General features: G+C 26.9%; 1 protein-coding gene across 1 annotated transcript; it reads left to right on the top strand.

Moving 5' to 3' along the window:
- Positions 1 to 4,601: 4,601 nt before the first annotated feature.
- On the top strand, positions 4,602 to 5,811 carry LOC145843043 (uncharacterized). Its single transcript, XM_082950510.1, has 6 exons — positions 4,602 to 4,798; positions 4,866 to 4,985; positions 5,082 to 5,265; positions 5,327 to 5,371; positions 5,656 to 5,709; positions 5,788 to 5,811. Exons 1-6 carry the CDS (start codon positions 4,602 to 4,604, stop codon positions 5,809 to 5,811), a joined length of 624 nt encoding a protein of 207 aa, XP_082806636.1.
- The last annotated feature ends 13,355 nt before the right edge of the window (positions 5,812 to 19,166 follow it).

Consider the following 19,166-nt stretch of genomic DNA (forward strand, 5'->3'; position numbering starts at 1 on the left):
AATAGAAGAAGCTTAGTAAACATCGTTTAAAACCGCTCATACTTACATTAGAACAATGAAACTCTAGAACCTTGTTCCATGTGCGTAGAACTACGTCATCAAAAAAAAATTAACTTTCTACTATAAAAAATAAAAAAGTTATGTGATGCCGAAAAATATCCAATTTATTAACAAAAAAATAGAAGAAGCTTAGTAAACATCGTTTAAAACCGCTCATACTTACATTAGAACAATGAAACTCTAGAACCTTGTTCCATGTGCGTAGAACTACGTCATCAAAAAAAAATTAACTTTCTACTATAAAAAATAAAATAGTTATGGTACGCCGAAAAATATCCAATTTATTAACAAAAAAATAGAAGAAGCTTAGTAAACATCGTTTAAAACCGCTCATACTTACATTAGAACAATGAAACTCTAGAACCTTGTTCCATGTGCGTAGAACTACGTCATCAAAAAAAAATTAACTTTCTACTATAAAAAATAAAATAGTTATGGTACGCCGAAAAATATCGAATTTATTAACAAAAAAATAGAAGAAGCTTAGTAAACATCGTTTAAAACCGCTCATACTTACATTAGAACAATGAAACTCTAGAACCTTGTTCCATGTGCGTAGAACTACGTCATCAAAAAAAAATTAACTTTCTACTATAAAAAATAAAAAAGTTATGTGATGCCGAAAAATATCGAATTTATTAACAAAAAAATAGAAGAAGCTTAGTAAACATCGTTTAAAACCGCTCATACTTACATTAGAACAATGAAACTCTAGAACCTTGTTCCATGTGCGTAGAACTACGTCATCAAATAAAAATTAACTTTTTACTATAAAAAACAAAAAAGTTATGTGATGCCGAAAAATATCGAATTTATTAACAAAAAAATAGAAGAAGCTTAGTAAACATCGTTTAAAACCGCTCATACTTACATTAGAACAATGAAACTCTAGAACCTTGTTCCATGTGCGTAGAACTACGTCATCAAAAAAAAATTAACTTTCTACTATAAAAAATAAAAAAGTTATGTGATGCCGAAAAATATCGAATTTATTAACAAAAAAATAGAAGAAGCTTAGTAAACATCGTTTAAAACCGCTCATACTTACATTAGAACAATGAAACTCTAGAACCTTGTTCCATGTGCGTAGAACTACGTCATCAAAAAAAAATTAACTTTCTACTATAAAAAATAAAATAGTTATGGTACGCCGAAAAATATCCAATTTATTAACAAAAAAATAGAAGAAGCTTAGTAAACATCGTTTAAAACCGCTCATACTTACATTAGAACAATGAAACTCTAGAACCTTGTTCCATGTGCGTAGAACTACGTCATCAAAAAAAAAATTAACTTTCTACTACAAAAAATAAAATAGTTATGGTACGCCGAAAAATATCGATTTTATTCTTAAAAAAATTGACCAAGCTTAGTAAACATCGTTTAAAACCGCTCATACTTACATTAGAACAATGAAACTCTAGAACCTTGTTCCATGTGCGTAGAACTACGTCATCAAAAAAAAAATTAACTTTCTACTACAAAAAATAAAATAGTTATGGTACGCCGAAAAATATCGAATTTATTAACAAAAAAATAGAAGAAGCTTAGTAAACATCGTTTAAAACCGCTCATACTTACATTAGAACAATGAAACTCTAGAACCTTGTTCCATGTGCGTAGAACTACGTCATCAAAAAAAAATTAACTTTCTACTATAAAAAATAAAATAGTTATGGTACGCCGAAAAATATCGAATTTATTAACAAAAAAATAGAAGAAGCTTAGTAAACATCGTTTAAAACCGCTCATACTTACATTAGAACAATGAAACTCTAGAACCTTGTTCCATGTGCGTAGAACTACGTCATCAAAAAAAAATTAACTTTCTACTATAAAAAATAAAATAGTTATGGTACGCCGAAAAATATCGAATTTATTAACAAAAAAATAGAAGAAGCTTAGTAAACATCGTTTAAAACCGCTCATACTTACATTAGAACAATGAAACTCTAGAACCTTGTTCCATGTGCGTAGAACTACGTCATCAAAAAAAAATTAACTTTTTACTATAAAAAATAAAATAGTTATGGTACGCCGAAAAATATCCAATTTATTAACAAAAAAATAGAAGAAGCTTAGTAAACATCGTTTAAAACCGCTCATACTTACATTAGAACAATGAAACTCTAGAACCTTGTTCCATGTGCGTAGAACTACGTCATCAAAAAAAAATTAACTTTCTACTATAAAAAATAAAATAGTTATGGTACGCCGAAAAATATCGAATTTATTAACAAAAAAATAGAAGAAGCTTAGTAAACATCGTTTAAAACCGCTCATACTTACATTAGAACAATGAAACTGTAGAACCTTGTTCCATGTGCGTAGAACTACGTCATCAAAAAAAAATTAACTTTCTACTATAAAAAATAAAATAGTTATGGTACGCCGAAAAATATCGAATTTATTAACAAAAAAATAGAAGAAGCTTAGTAAACATCGTTTAAAACCGCTCATACTTACATTAGAACAATGAAACTCTAGAACCTTGTTCCATGTGCGTAGAACTACGTCATCAAAAAAAAATTAACTTTCTACTACAAAAAATAAAATAGTTATGGTACGCCGGAAAATATCGAATTTATTAACAAAAAAATAGAAGAAGCTTAGTAAACATCGTTTAAAACCGCTCATACTTACATTAGAACAATGAAACTCTAGAACCTTGTTCCATGTGCGTAGAACTACGTCATCAAAAATAAATTAACTTTCTACTATAAAAAATAAAATAGTTATGGTACGCCGAAAAATATCGAATTTATTAACAAAAAATAGAAGAAGCTTAGTAAACATCGTTTAAAACCGCTCATACTTACATTAGAACAATGAAACTCTAGAACCTTGTTCCATGTGCGTAGAACTACGTCATCAAAAAAAAATTAACTTTCTACTATAAAAAATAAAAAAGTTATGTGATGCCGAAAAATATCGAATTTATTAACAAAAAAATAGAAGAAGCTTAGTAAACATCGTTTAAAACCGCTCATACTTACATTAGAACAATGAAACTCAGAACCTTGTTCCATGTGCGTAGAACTACGTCATCAAAAAAAAATTAACTTTCTACTATAAAAAATAAAAAAGTTATGTGATGCCGAAAAATATCGAATTTATTAACAAAAAAATAGAAGAAGCTTAGTAAACACTCTTTAAAACCGCAGCGTTTATACAGCAGCGTCTTAAATTTTGCAACATTACACCAATAATTTCTTGCCTTCACTTTATTTTCTCCTTATGTTAACTTGCATCAGTAAAAAACTTGACCTTGCGAGCTTTCTCGTTAACGCTTGGATGAACATGGATTGTAACTCAAATATTTCGTCAAATCTAACCAGTAATCAAGTTCAACTTGATACCCTGTTACAGAAAATATTGATTTTCAAACATTGAATTGATAAAGATCTTATGATAACTATTAATTAATTTTAAATTTAATTTTTTTTAATTGATTAATTTTGAAGTACTGTTGCACACTCAGAGTACTCGGAAACTCAAGAATTTTTTATATGTCAGAAAATATTATGAAAAGTAAGGAAGTCTCAGGAAACTTAGTGTATATTGTATATTTTTTTTGCAAACTCAGGGCAATTATTATATTTTAATACAGTTCCAAGCTATTTTTTGGAATTTTAAAAGATCTAAGTTTAGTTTTTTATAGATTTTGTATTAGCTTTTGGCATAGTTTAATATTAATTTTAGAATCAGTTTAATTTAAAAATTTAACAATTGCCGGTGATGAAAAGTTTTTTTATTTCTTCTATCAATATGAAAAATCTCAGGGCATTTTAAGGTCATTCAGGGCAGCTTTAGGTCAATAGGGCATTTATTTGACTTAAAGAGTGGATATTCTGTAAGTTCAAAAGTACCAGAATAATGTTCATAAATAAAAAATTTTACTTTTAATAGATTAAATTTGTTTATATTTATTTGAGGACAGAAATTCTTATCTTATCAGGGTTGTCACTTTACCTGGAAACCTGGAAAAACCTGGAATAACTCGGAATTCGACAATTTAGGCTAAAATAACCTGGATAAACCTGGAATTTGCGAAATTTTGAAAAAAAAATGGAAAAACCTGGAATTTTGATTCCGAATTTGATTTTGATTCCAACCGAAGGACAAAGTCCTAATTCATATATGTGCTTCCCATTTAATGAAAACTATTACAACTAAACTAGGGACTTTGACCACAGAGAAAAAAATTAAGAATTTTTACGCGTTCGTTTTTGCCCGAATGATCAATTCTGTAACATTAAAGGAGTTAACGGAACTTTTCAAATTTTTGTGCAAGTTAACTTTATCGCCATGTTTTGGAATAGAAGAAGAAGTAAGTTTTTATTTACTTCATAAACTTGGTATTAAACGTTATAATTTTTTATTAGTTCAATCAGTTATTATCAATTTCATCCTTTATTTTTTTTAAGGAGGCTTATCATTTACTAAATAGTAAAATCACGAATGAAAAATATTTGGATGGTGAAGACGACAGTTGTTTTTCATTAATATTAGGAGATAAAGATAAAAATGTCTGTAACACTATGGCTAAACGATCACCATTCGGTATAGAGTTCACACAACTGTACGAAGTTATGTATAATGAAAGATGCACGGATGGTGCTAAGAACCCTTATCATTTGCCTTTGTTTACAAAGTCGTTGCTAAAATTTTGCATGCCACTTGCTCCTTTGTGGAGTGGTCTAGCGATCAGTGATGGTGGGAGTAGTCAAACCACACGGTTAATACTGTTACATATTTAGTACATATTTATAACTTTTACAAAAATTAAAATAAATTGTATTTAGGGACACTAATGCACATGCGGAGAACTGGTTCCGTATTCTAAAGCATCAAATTCTCAAAAGGAATACACACCTCTTAATTGATGACTTTGTAATTAGAGTATATAAATCCTTGCGTGGCAGGTAGTTAAACGTAAAACTGCTAACAGATTTTATAAATAATTAACAAATATAAGGATATATATGGAATTAATGTTTTTTACCAATCATATGATATAGGTACAGAAATCATGAAGTAAATCACAAGTTTCAAGAGTCTTCGCTGAAAATAAGTCCAGAGTATGACGGAACTCTATCGGTGGAAGAGGTGTGGAAAGACAGGAAGCAGAAGAATTTTAATTTAGGATCAAAATCAACTTCTAAATATTTTGCAGCGGCAGACCTAGAGAAAATAACTCCTAAAGTAAGATAAAAAATAAAAGAAAACTTAAAAATTTTTATACTGACAACATTCATTTTTTTAGGTGCCACAACCTCGTTCAATACCAAACGTAAATAACGAATGTCAGGTTAATTTGAACATTTTTATATATGTAGTTAAACAGTTTTTTGTTAAAAAATTTTTGATGACATAATTATTTTGTGGTAAATAATCAAACTTAAGTTTAAATTTAAAGTAGTTTTTTAACTATTGTGTTGTATTGTTTTTAGAATATGGACAACAGAAAAGAAAACGTTAAAAATAAGGTTAGCCGGTACCTTTTTTTTTTTGGAAATATGCTTTGATTAACATAAAATAGTAATAATAATAAATTATATACCATGGTTTCTAAATAGAAAACAATACCTTTAGGTCGATGATAATGAAGCAAAAACTAGAAGGAGGAATCGTAATGTAAAGCCAAAAGTAAGTTTAAATTATTCTATTGAAGTACCAATTAATTCAACATTAACACACTTTTTTTTTAGTGGGTACTGAACACAGCAACAGACAAAGATAAACAGGTAGGGTTACTAAATATTATTAGTATTTTAAGTTGTCTATCTAAAACTTATAACATAATATAAACAAAACGACAGTTGAAAAAAATTTGGAAGTCTGATAAGAATTATGATTTACGAAGAGCGGTAACTACGGTCAGAGCTTATACCGGAGATATTCAAAGTATTACTATCTCAAACATGAAATCTCTCAACCTAGAAAACGGAGGAAGGAGTTCGTGGCTCAATGTTAATGTTAGTGAATATTATTAAAAACTATTTACCATAAAACTTTAATATTCAGTTTCGTTTAAATCTCAAAAAATTAAAATGAAATAAACAAATTTAACTTTTTAACAGATAATTCGTGGATACTTCTTATTGTTATTAAATACAATCAAGGCAAAGAAATTAAAGTTTGTCTGTAATTTAAAAACTTCCGCTTTATTTGAGGGAAAGAAAGTTGAAAAATGTTTTCTACAAGCTGTAAGTTCTTACGCCTTGTATTTATTTAACTCAATTGAAACAAATATTAATCTCGAAAAATTTTAGATTTCAAACAAAGACATCATCAGTTTCGCACATGTATATGGAAATCATTGGATCGGAATAGTTAGTTTTTGACATTTTCATTTTTAAATTAGTTAAACATTCATGAAGATATTAAGATTTATATCATGAAACAGTGTTTTTAAGCAGTAGTTGTCTTTATTATTAATATTAATTCTATTGTCGTTTTGTATTTTGATTTATACAATAGTTGTTATACATATTTAATATTTAAGTGTTGTCAAGTATAGTAAATTTGAATATGTTAGCAATTAATTTAACTCATTAATAGGTTTGAGTAATTTTGAGCTGTTATCTAAACAAATCTAATTTATTTTTTTAGTTTTTGTGAACGATATAGAAAACAAAACATGAATAATTTAATTACATTATAGGATTTACGTTATGAAAAAAAGTACAAAAGATATTTTTTGATTATAACATAATAAATTTAGTGTTTATGTTAACAGTTTATAATACAACGAAACATATATGTGTTCGACCCTCAGAAAGACGAAGCTGGAGAGATGCTTGATGGAGAAACATTTAAAGAACACATTATGTAAGTATTTCATCGTGACAATTAATTTTTATTTTGAACTTATAAAGATTAATTTTATTTAATTTTTTCAGACAAGAGAGAGCTAGATTAAACATGTCAACCAAAAATGTTATGAATTTTAAGGTTGTAAGCATTAGGCATAATCCACAAATTGATGGTGTAAACTGTGGGGTACATTTCATTGAGGTATAAATAAACTGTTTTATTTTTATTAAATTCGCTTAGTTTAAGTTATACCCAAAAAATAAGTAAGAGTTTAAACATGTAGGCTGGAGAACAAATCATACAGCATTACCCAAATTTACCAGATACGATTACTCTAACAACTAAAAGTAAGAAAAATATAGTACAAAAGCGAACAGAAATAGGTGTGCGACTTCTCCATGAAGGATGTAAGTTAAAAAAATGACTTAACAGACAATATTGTATTTGTATAAAGTTTGTTTTCTAAATAATAATAAATATTATTTCAGTTGTTGATGTCAATTTTTGTAACGTTTGCTTTCGCCATTATGTGAGTTCAAGACAATTAATTGGTTATCCTGGTCCAGTGCGATGGGTAAGAAAAGATAACATTTTTTTTAAAAGAAATAAACTGAATTTATACTTCTATATCAATCTCAGTGACAACACTTGTACTTATAATATTTATTTTTTAAAGATTCGATGTGACATTTGCAGCATTTGGTTTCATGAATGTTGTCTACAAAAAACAAGAGCAGAATTTGATATTTTAAAGAATAAAACCTACTACTGCGATTTGTGCGAATAAGTTCAAAGTCTTCATGACGATTCTTCATGTTGTTAACAGATAGATTAATTGTTTTTTTTTTACAAGTTTAATTTTATGCACCGTTGCACATGGTTATTTCAAATCTTGTTGCAAAACCTATTGTTTTTGTTTTGGTTTATTTTGCATTAAAACATAATGCAAATATATATTTTCTTATTTCATTTTAAAGTTAATTTTATACAGAAAGTTGTTAAAAACATTATTTAAAACATATATTTTTATACTAATGCTTCTTCAGCGTAACCTTACAGTTCTTTGTTCGTGTGCATTAATTTTAGTATTTTTTAAGTTCATTATGCCTTAATATTTGTTGCATACATACAAACATCTTCTTACTTTTTTTCAAAGTTAATTTTAAAGAGATGTTGTTAAACAACTTGATGCAAAATATTCAAATATATAATTTTGTACTAATGCTTCTTCAGCGTAATCATACAGTTCTTTGTTCGTGTGCATTAATTTTAGTGTTTTTTAAGTTCATTATGCTTTAATATTTATTGCATACATATATGTTCTAACTTTTTTTCAAAGTTAATTTGATACTAAAAGTTGTTAAAAAAGTTATTAAAAAACTCTTCAAACATATAATTTTGTACTAATGCTGCTTCAGCGTAATCATACAGTTCTTTGTTCGTGTGCATTAATTTTAGTGTTTTTTAAGTTCATTATGCTTTAATATTTATTGCATACATATATGTTCTAACTTTTTTTCAAAGTTAATTTGATACTAAAAGTTGTTAAAAAAATTATTAAAAAACTCTTCAAACATATAATTTTGTACTAATGCTGCTTCAGCGTAAACATACAGTTCTTTGTTCGTGTGCATTAATTTTAGTATTTTTTAAGTTCATTATGCGTTAATATTTATTGCATAAATATATACATTTTCTTACTTTTTTCAAAGTTAATTTTAAAGAGATGTTGTTAAACAACTTGATGCAAAATATTCAAATATATAATTTTGTACTAATGCTGCTTCAGCGTAATCATACAGTTCTTTGTTCGTGTGCATTAATATTAGTATTTTTTAAGTTCATTATGCGTTAATATTTATCACATATATATATTTTCTTTTTTTCCAAAGTTAAATTAAAACTAAAAGTTGTTAAAAACGTTATTGACCAAATCTTCAAAGTTGGTTTTGTACCAATGCTTCTTTAGCGTAATCATACAGTTCTTTATTCGTGTACGTTAATAAAATAATATTTATTTACTTTGTTGTATGTGTATTAAAATAAATAGATTGAATTTTTTTTTGATGACGTAGTTCTACGCACATGGAACAAGGTTCTAGAGTTTCATTGTTCTAATGTAAGTATGAGCGGTTTTAAACGATGTTTACTAAGCTTCTTCTATTTTTTTGTTAATAAATTCGATATTTTTCGGCGTACCATAACTATTTTATTTTTTGTAGTAGAAAGTTAATTTTTTTTTTGATGACGTAGTTCTACGCACATGGAACAAGGTTCTAGAGTTTCATTGTTCTAATGTAAGTATGAGCGGTTTTAAACGATGTTTACTAAGCTTCTTCTATTTTTTTGTTAATAAATTCGATATTTTTCGGCGTACCATAACTATTTTATTTTTTATAGTAGAAAGTTAATTTTTTTTTGATGACGTAGTTCTACGCACATGGAACAAGGTTCTAGAGTTTCATTGTTCTAATGTAAGTATGAGCGGTTTTAAACGATGTTTACTAAGCTTCTTCTATTTTTCTATTTTTTTGTTAATAAATTCGATATTTTTCGGCGTACCATAACTATTTTATTTTTTATAGTAGAAAGTTAATTTTTTTTTGATGACGTAGTTCTACGCACATGGAACAAGGTTCTAGAGTTTCATTGTTCTAATGTAAGTATGAGCGGTTTTAAACGATGTTTACTAAGCTTCTTCTATTTTTTTGTTAATAAATTCGATATTTTTCGGCATCACATAACTTTTTTATTTTTTATAGTAGAAAGTTAATTTTTTTTTGATGACGTAGTTCTACGCACATGGAACAAGGTTCTAGAGTTTCATTGTTCTAATGTAAGTATGAGCGGTTTTAAACGATGTTTACTAAGCTTCTTCTATTTTTTTGTTAATAAATTCGATATTTTCCGGCGTACCATAACTATTTTATTTTTTGTAGTAGAAAGTTAATTTTTTTTTGATGACGTAGTTCTACGCACATGGAACAAGGTTCTAGAGTTTCATTGTTCTAATGTAAGTATGAGCGGTTTTAAACGATGTTTACTAAGCTTCTTCTATTTTTTTGTTAATAAATTCGATATTTTTCGGCATCACATAACTTTTTTATTTTTTATAGTAGAAAGTTAATTTTTTTTTGATGACGTAGTTCTACGCACATGGAACAAGGTTCTAGAGTTTCATTGTTCTAATGTAAGTATGAGCGGTTTTAAACGATGTTTACTAAGCTTCTTCTATTTTTTTGTTAATAAATTCGATATTTTTCGGCATCACATAACTATTTTATTTTTTGTAGTAGAAAGTTAATTTTTTTTTGATGACGTAGTTCTACGCACATGGAACAAGGTTCTAGAGTTTCATTGTTCTAATGTAAGTATGAGCGGTTTTAAACGATGTTTACTAAGCTTCTTCTATTTTTTTGTTAATAAATTCGATATTTTTCGGCATCACATAACTTTTTTATTTTTTGTAGTAGAAAGTTAATTTTTTTTGATGACGTAGTTCTACGCACATGGAACAAGGTTCTAGAGTTTCATTGTTCTAATGTAAGTACGAAGGTTTTAAAGTGCCGTAATGACTGTAAGTAAAAAATTTGAATGTGTTAAAAATCCTTTATTTAAATGTCTATCAAACTTCAGCCTCGTATCTATTTTTAAGTTTGAAAATTATATAGTACTTTCCTCAATAGATGATAATTGAAACCCATACCTCAAAATGAAATTTCTAAACAAAATTTTACTTTTATACTATAAAACAAACAAACGCACTTATTAAATTTATGTGGTAAAACAAACAAAAATATAATGTATAGAAAGAAAAATGTACAAGCACAACTCTGGTCAATGGATTGGTGTGAAGAAAAACCTTTTGGTCATTGAGCTGCGCACCATTTACTTGTAAATAATGCTTTAAGCTAATTTTAAAACAATAAAAAAAAAGTAATTATATAAACATTTAAAAAAATATTTAAGTTTGAAATAAAATATAATATACTCTATGAAATGAACATTGCAAGATCAAAACCCAGTAGTCCACACATATAGACATAAAATAATAATGAAAGTTATATGAGAAATGTTTGACACATTGATAATATATGTTTTTATTTTCTAATTAAACAGCTTCCATTGATAAATATATAGTTGGGATAATATGGAAATTTTAACATGATGCTTAAATGATTGTTACAATTGTTTATTATTGTTAAATTCTTTTAATTTGTAAATGCAAATTCAAAACGAATTTTGACATTAAAGCTTACCAGGACTTAAAATTATTTTTTACAGACGTAAAATATACTGAAATTTGTAAATACAATTAAAATAAATGCAAACTAATTTAAAATTTATACAACTAAGTTTCTTCTAGCCTAATGAACTGTTTGATTTTGTTTCTATTGTTTGTGGTGGAAATATTGTTAAGAATTTATTCATGAAAGTTTAACTTTTATAACTAAAAATCAAAAACAGATATATTTTTTTAAGTTAAACTTACTGGCATGCAAAACTAAAAAAGTTTTCTATTTTCAGAAGAATGAATTTTCGAACTAGTTGTAGTCAAAAAACTTCTTAGCTTTTTTATTTGGCAACCATAAGGGCAGAATAATGAAAAAATAAATATTAAAAATTTGTTGATCCGCGTCTTCAATTTATTCTACCAACATAACTACGTTATAGCTCAGTTTTCAGATATAAATAATCAAATACTTAATCAAAACCTATGTGCGCTAATACTGTATAATGTATATCATCCTATTTATTCGTAAAAATGTATAACTATAATTTTATAAAAATATTATCATATTTAGTACTGTTTATTGAACCATAAAAAAGCGCTTACGGTTATCGAGTCGTATATCAAACTAAGTTAAAGTTTTTTTATTAATATAAAAGTAGTTTTACATTCAAGAAACTTTAAATGACGATAAATTTAAATTAAAAATACACTTTATCAATAAGTTACTCATTAAGGCTTTTTTTTACTGTTTTGTATTTTTAAATAAGGTAATTAGTAAAAACATATAATGTCTAGATTAAGATGTCTTCTTAAATGGTAAGCATCAATTATGCACGGAGGGAAACTTTTAGACAAAAAAAAAATTTACAGGGATTGAAATACTTTTTTGTATTTATTTTTTTAATAACTAAAATATTTTTTCAATTTGTTTTATTTCAATTTTTACTATTAATATCACCCCTAACCCTTAGTCAGTAACTTTATTTTTCTTATTATCATAAAATATCTTCCTTTTTTACTACCATTGTTACTCTACTCTAACTGTCTCCTTGGTCGGTATTTTTTATCAATATTCTATTGTAACTTTTTTTTACTATCACAACGCTTGGTCAGTAGTTTTTTTTTAGTGTTTTTTTAGTTTTACTTAATTTTTTTTTCACTCTCGTGCAAAAGTTTGTTCGTGCATATTTAACCCGTCAACCTTCTCAAATAAGTTTGTTTATTTTGCTTTAAACCTAAAAAACGTCATTATTTATATTGTAACATTTGTAATATTGATTCAGAGCAAAGGTTTTCGAAGTTAAATATATAAACATTAAAAGGACTTGGCGGTTACGTATATTTTGTTTTGTAGTATACTAATAAATAAAACTTTTTATCTGTTAAACTTAACAACAGCTTTTGTACGCAAATATTTTTTTGATTTACAACGTTTGAAGCTTATAAAATATAAAAATACCTGTAAAAAGATTAACGTACATCAAAAATAGCATGCAAAATTAGTTGTTCATACATTAAATAGGAAATTTATAGTTATATATTGGTAAATTTATAAAAAGTTTTATCTAAAAATCGGTTAAGGCAAACATAAACTTATTTTATTAAACTCAATTGAGTTTATATGAACATCACTATTAACAGCAACATAGTTTAAATTACTAAAACAATGTTTATAATTAATTAAAATAGACAACAAGAAGTAAATAACAAAGTTTTTTTTTACTTACAAATATATGTTTTTTAGAAATTAACAAACGCTTAAATTTATATTTTTGAATAGTTATTTTTAGTATACATATTTAATACTTAAAAAAACAATTTTACATGTTTTTTTCATGTTTATTAGTTTTTTACTGACTCCGTTAAGATGCTTATCATATAGAGGAGTAGTGAAACGCCGTAAGTTAAGTTAATGCAGTTTTTGCGTAGTAAATAGTTTTTAATGGGCTATGCTTTTTTGGATTTTTAGGATTTAACGCTTTATTACGTTGTAGCGTATTGTTGAGCTTGAGATTTTTTTAACAAAGATTGTTTTCTTTTATCAGTTTATGTGATAATAAGAGCTTGAATAGGTTTTCGTTTTACTTTGTACCAGAAATTATAAAAAAAAATAAAATAAGTGTTCAAATATATACTTAAATTACTTTATTTAAACTATTGCCGCAAAAGTTATTTACATACATAGCTTTCGACCTTAATAAAAGCATTTTTGTATTACATATAAAACTATTATACAGTTTTTGATACACCTACACTTATCTTTGTAATTGTAAGAATTTAATTTTTTGGTTTGAAAAAAATAAATTAAAATAGTAGTCTTCGACGTTTATATTACTTGTGCATGGTAAATTAGTGAGGAAAGTGTAAAAATACACTAAATGTTTCATGTTTTATGAGTGATGATAGAAAAACCCGTGAAAAGAACTTTTAGTTAATGATATAATTAGCTTTTTTATTAGAAAAAAAAAACAACGCCATTTAAAAAGTATTTTCTTGTCCTTACTAAATTTCCTGTACATAGTAAACTAACTTTAAAATAGCACACTGTGAAGACCAGTGTTATAAAATACATAAGTTTTACACCTAATCATATCATTAAGTCATGTAATTTAAATTTACATGTTGGTTATTAAACGACAAAAAAAAAGAGCTCTCAAAATACTTGGTCCTAAGACCTGGTGCAAGAAAAAACATTTCGGTTATCGAGTCGTACATCACTTGTATACCTTTAAACGTCTTGCCCAGGATCTTCAAACGCTCATAATACAAAGGGCGAAGAAAAACCTTATATTCTTTTAACTGTTATAAAATATTTCGTTTAAACCCTAAAGCGAAGAAAAAAAATCAGCAATAAAAAAACGTATTTTAATTATTTATTTACAAGAACTACAAAGTTAGGATCCTACTAAATCTTATGTAATTTTCAGAAGTTTTCCGTAATAACTACTGTCATTTTTAAAGCTCTTCTGAAATACGCCTGAGAATTTCTTCAAGCACCCTGTGCAGACCACTACTTTAAGATCTAGAAGCTGAAACGAGTATTATATTTTCACTTATCTATTTGAGAGATTATTGAAAAAATTATTAATAGTGAAACTTTATAATATATTATATAATATTAATACGATCCGATTGTAATGTGACGGTGTTTCCCCTATTATTTACCAAGTCAGCAAAATTTTAAAAGGCTTTATATATTCTTTGCCCACCTAACCAAAACTTACTATAAATTTATAAAAACATAAACTTTTATTAACTAAACATAAAATAATTATAAATTTCTATTTTGCGGACTTAGCAAATGATAGGCGAAACACCGTCACATTGCAACAATAATCTGTAATATAATAACTTAAATTTTTTTTTCTACTAGTAAGACGCTTAAGAGCTATATATATACTTATAAAATACTAACTTAAGTAAAATCGTCCAATGATTTACCTAGTCCAGAAATTTTAGATTTGGGCGAATGCAAATCCGAATATTTTCGTTGAGTCAAGAACATTGTTGGATCCAAATCAGCCCTATTTTTCAAACTAAGATCGGGCTGGTTCCGAATATTTTCAAATTATATGTTAGTTTCAAATATCCGTTTACTTTTATATTTCCGATTGGATTGTTTCAATCAATATATTTACTTAAGAAAAAATGTTTTTCTATAATTACCTTGTTTTAAAATAATTTGAGTTTGAAAAATTTACTTACATCAGTTAGTTTTTAACTATTTGGCTAATAAATATTTAACATATAAAAACGCTACATCTTATTATTTTTAGTAAATAGTATTTATTCTAAAACTTTTGTACCATTATTATACTAAAACCAGTCTTAACTTTGATCGTTTAATTCGGAAAGCGAACTCAATAAACTTATATAAGTGTTAATACATAATCAACTACAAAACAATATTCAATGAATAAAATTGATAAATCGATAAACAACAAAATCAAACTTAATAAAGTTTTCAATAAACCTAAACAGTAAAAAAGAAATCAGAACTCAGTAACCGAAGTTTTCTGTTTGACTTTTAGTTGACAAGTGTATATTACTTAGATGGTATAGAAGCACCATCTTCTGAATCTTCGTCAGTAGAATCAAGAACATATTCTTCAATAAAATCATCCACAGGATTTTGGTCAACAATAAGATTTCGTTCTTCCACAGGATTTTGGTTAACAACAGAATTTTGATCATCCGCAGGATTTTGGTCAACAACAGGATTTTGATCATCCACAGGATTTTGGTCAACAACAGGATTTTGATCAAGAGCAAGAAATTGGACAACAGCATTTTGATCAGCTGGAGAAATTATAACCCGAGGAATTTGTTTATCTACAAGATTTTGGTCTACTACAGTATTTTGACCCACTAAAAGCTTTCTACGTTTTACAAGTGCAGGCTTTATATTTACATTAGTAGTTAGTGTTACATCGGTATTTCGTTCATCCTCATTAATTTGAGCCTTATTACTGGGATTACCTTCAGTAGTTCGTAGAACGTTAGTATTTAGTTTGTGCTCATTATTTTTATCACCCCTAATGCTTTGTACCCCTTTAACTTCTTTAAATTCCTCATTTTTTCGTCCATCATTTAAATCAAAAGTATTTTGATCAGGACTCTTGCTATCAGGAGTTTTAGAGACTTTGTTAGCTTGCTTGCTTTTAGAAGGTGTGTTCTGACTACCTTGCGATTCGGTAGTAGTTTCTAGTGAACATGTATCACAAATTTCCTCAGTATCATTTGGAGTATTCCCATAACTTTGATTTTTCTTATCATTCTGATAAGCCTCATTGTTTTTGTCAGCCTCAACACTTTGGCCCTCTTCTTGATTAATTTTCTTGTTTTTAGGAGTTTCTGATATTTCATTAGCTTTATTTTTACTAGAAGATTCTGGTTGCTTTCCAGTTTGCTTCTTTTTAACAGCGTTCGAGTTGTTAGTAGCATTTTCGCTGTTTCCACCAGAGTTAAGAGCTTCGGCCCGTTCATTATATTTAGCCTTCTCTGAAGGTGACAATCGCAGCCACATTTCTTTTTTTAATGAATCTACAGCGGTGCTCTCCGTCATATATAACTGCTCACCATTTTTCGGCGTCCCTGCTGGATACTTCGGTTTCTTTCCTTCCAAGCTTTTGAATTTTCTATCCCCGTCCATTTTCGATACACTTGTTTTAACTGCTGATATATTTACTAAGTTAAATTGATACGTTTTTTTAACTTAAAAATTTATTCAAAAATTTAACTTTCTTTATTATGAAAAAATGTACCAATTTAGTTTCAGTAGACCAATTTTAATTTAAGCTTGGTGTACCATACTGTTATGTATTGAAACTTTATATCTTTTTTTACAACAAATGAAATATTTAGTTTACATTCTATAGGTTTTGTTTGGAATTTAATATATTTTTTAAGATCAGTAACTAACTATTTTCATTATCTTATGTAACTGTTAAATCTATTGAACTAATAATATGTTTGATTCATCTATAAGTTTTATTCATAATATATTTTATGTTTGATTTTTACTTGGTTTCTATTTCATTTTAATTGTGATAACACTCAATCATTATATATTTTATTTCAGCCAATTTTATATATATATATATTATTGTATTCTATTTAATCACTAAATCATTATACTTCTTTAGTTTTAAAACCAACCATTATAGTTTGAAGAACTTTTTAGCATCATTAAAGTTATATAATAAAAATGCTCAAACATTCTAATTAAAACAACTAATTTAAAATCTAAAATTTATCTTAGTTTTGTATGATATGTCAGAAATAAAATTTTCAATTGAAATGATAGTATTGTAATGTATAATTTATTAACTATATTAAATCAATTTAGTCGAATAATGTTTGACTAATGTTACTTTAACATAAACTGGAACGTTATAACATTTTGTTTTTTGTCGTTAAAAATTATCAAGTTTCTGAAACCAAGTACCGTTGTAGTTTAGCCATATTAAAAATTTCTAACTAGTCTTGAGTACAGTAACTTCTCGCTTATTTATGCAAATTGTGTCCACAAAAAAATGCGTAAAGATACGAGAGATCGTAAAGATACGCGGGGTACCAAATATATATATTTATTTTAATGGCTGTTTTTTGGTATTGCGTATAGTTAAAAGCAGACTGAGGATTAATACTTTTAACAATTTGTTTACTTTGTTTATAAATATGAAAACAAAAGATAAAACTATACATGTACTAAAAAAGGATTTAAATTTATATAAAATAATGTTAATTGTAGAAAAATTTTACAGCTTTTAATGTTAAGTATATTTTATCTTTATCTTTATTTATATGTGACTTGTTTGATATTAAACATTTATATTCTATTCTACTTCGCAAATTCTATTTATAATTAAGCATTTGTTTACAATTAAGAAATGGTGTAGTGTCTATAACAAAATTTGTTTATGTAGCCTTTTACAAAAATATGCATTTGATGCTGTAATAAATTTCTTCTTTTGAACAAAAAATATATAAAAAATAAAAAAATGTCTAATAAATGTTACTACAACTTTTTTTATTTGACCTTAAAGATATATGTGAGGTTAGTGGTCAGTTATATATAGGTGAGTTAGCATTCAAAAACATATTTTAAATAAAAAATATACAATAAACCTAATTTGTGCAATGTTTAAAAAAGATTAAATTTTTATATTTTGAGTTTTTGTAGAATTCTAAAATGCGTTACTAAACCAAAGTACGTAACGTCACGAGTGCGTAAATATGCGAGAGGTTACTGTACTGTATAAAAAAAAATTAAAACATTTATAAAGACTTACTGTGTGTTCACTTCGAAACAGTATTATTTTGTTTATTTTAATTAAAGAAGTACTGATTCTTAATAATTAGTTGTTAGTTTTTAATTTTTAGCTTTGAGAGATAGAATTATTTTTATATTCCTCACACAAGAACAAGTAAAAATGAACCTTTCTTTGAAGTACATTAAAATGTAAGGTTAAACTTTAATATGATACAACATATTTAAAAAATTGTTAACGAATTATAACAATTCTTTATCACTTCAGTATTTAAAAACTAAAAAGATATAAAACATCAATGATTATGCAAAATTTTTGTTTAGTTTTATTTTCTATTAAACAATATTTATTCAAGACTTAATTTATTCAAATGGAAGGAATAAAACACCCTAAAAGTACTTTGAATTTCTAAACAATAAAAACAGTAAGGTAAATATTGATAAAAAGCTCTTTACATTTCTAAAATACTTTTAGATTTACTTTTTTAGAATCTATTTGTCTTTTCTACTCGTAACATAACAGTTTAAAAACAATCGGAGGGTAAGCGTTTCATTTTGATCTGAGTTCCACATCCTTCGGCCCACATCCTTTACAAGTCTACCTCCGCCTTCCTTATATGGATGAGAACTCAATTAAGTTGGCTAATCAAGCTTCATTAGCTATATAATCGTTTGATAGCGTTTCGCTACATGTTGTGTACAATACTGACCGCCCGCTTAACGGAATTGTGAAAGATGCAACACCTACCTACTATTTAAGTTATGTAGTTTACAAATTCAAATGTCATTGCGGAAATGACTGTGTAGGTCGAAAATCTCACCGTTTCCTCGTCAGGCGAGAGCAGCATGTTAAAAAAAAACTAAAAACTTTTATTTTAATGGCGACTGTAACCCAAAAGGTGAACAATCAATTATCTATGAACACCTCCTCAATAATCTTAGTTGTGCTTTGAATTACCTGGATAGTAGATTCGAAAGTCTATCTAGAGCGATAACTCTTATCATATCTCAGTTCTAGAATCATTGTTCATTAGAACTCGCGAGCCAAAAATTTGTAAACAACGATATTTATACATTTTAAAACTGTGTAAATAGCGTGTTTGTAGTATTCATATTGTGGTTTTTTGTAAAGTGCTTTCCATTTAGTTTCAGTTAAAATTTCTACAGTCTTAAAAGTCTTCAAATTAAAAAAATATCTTGAAAATAACTTAAAATCAGTTAAGTATAATTTAATTCTAATTTAAACCTTTAAACTGATTTTTACATTTACATCTTTATAGC

The sequence above is a fragment of the Thalia democratica genome, chromosome 8 (assembly GCF_965202585.1).
Source record: "Thalia democratica chromosome 8, ktThaDemo2.hap1.1, whole genome shotgun sequence".
Taxonomy (NCBI): Eukaryota; Metazoa; Chordata; class Thaliacea; order Salpida; family Salpidae; genus Thalia; species Thalia democratica.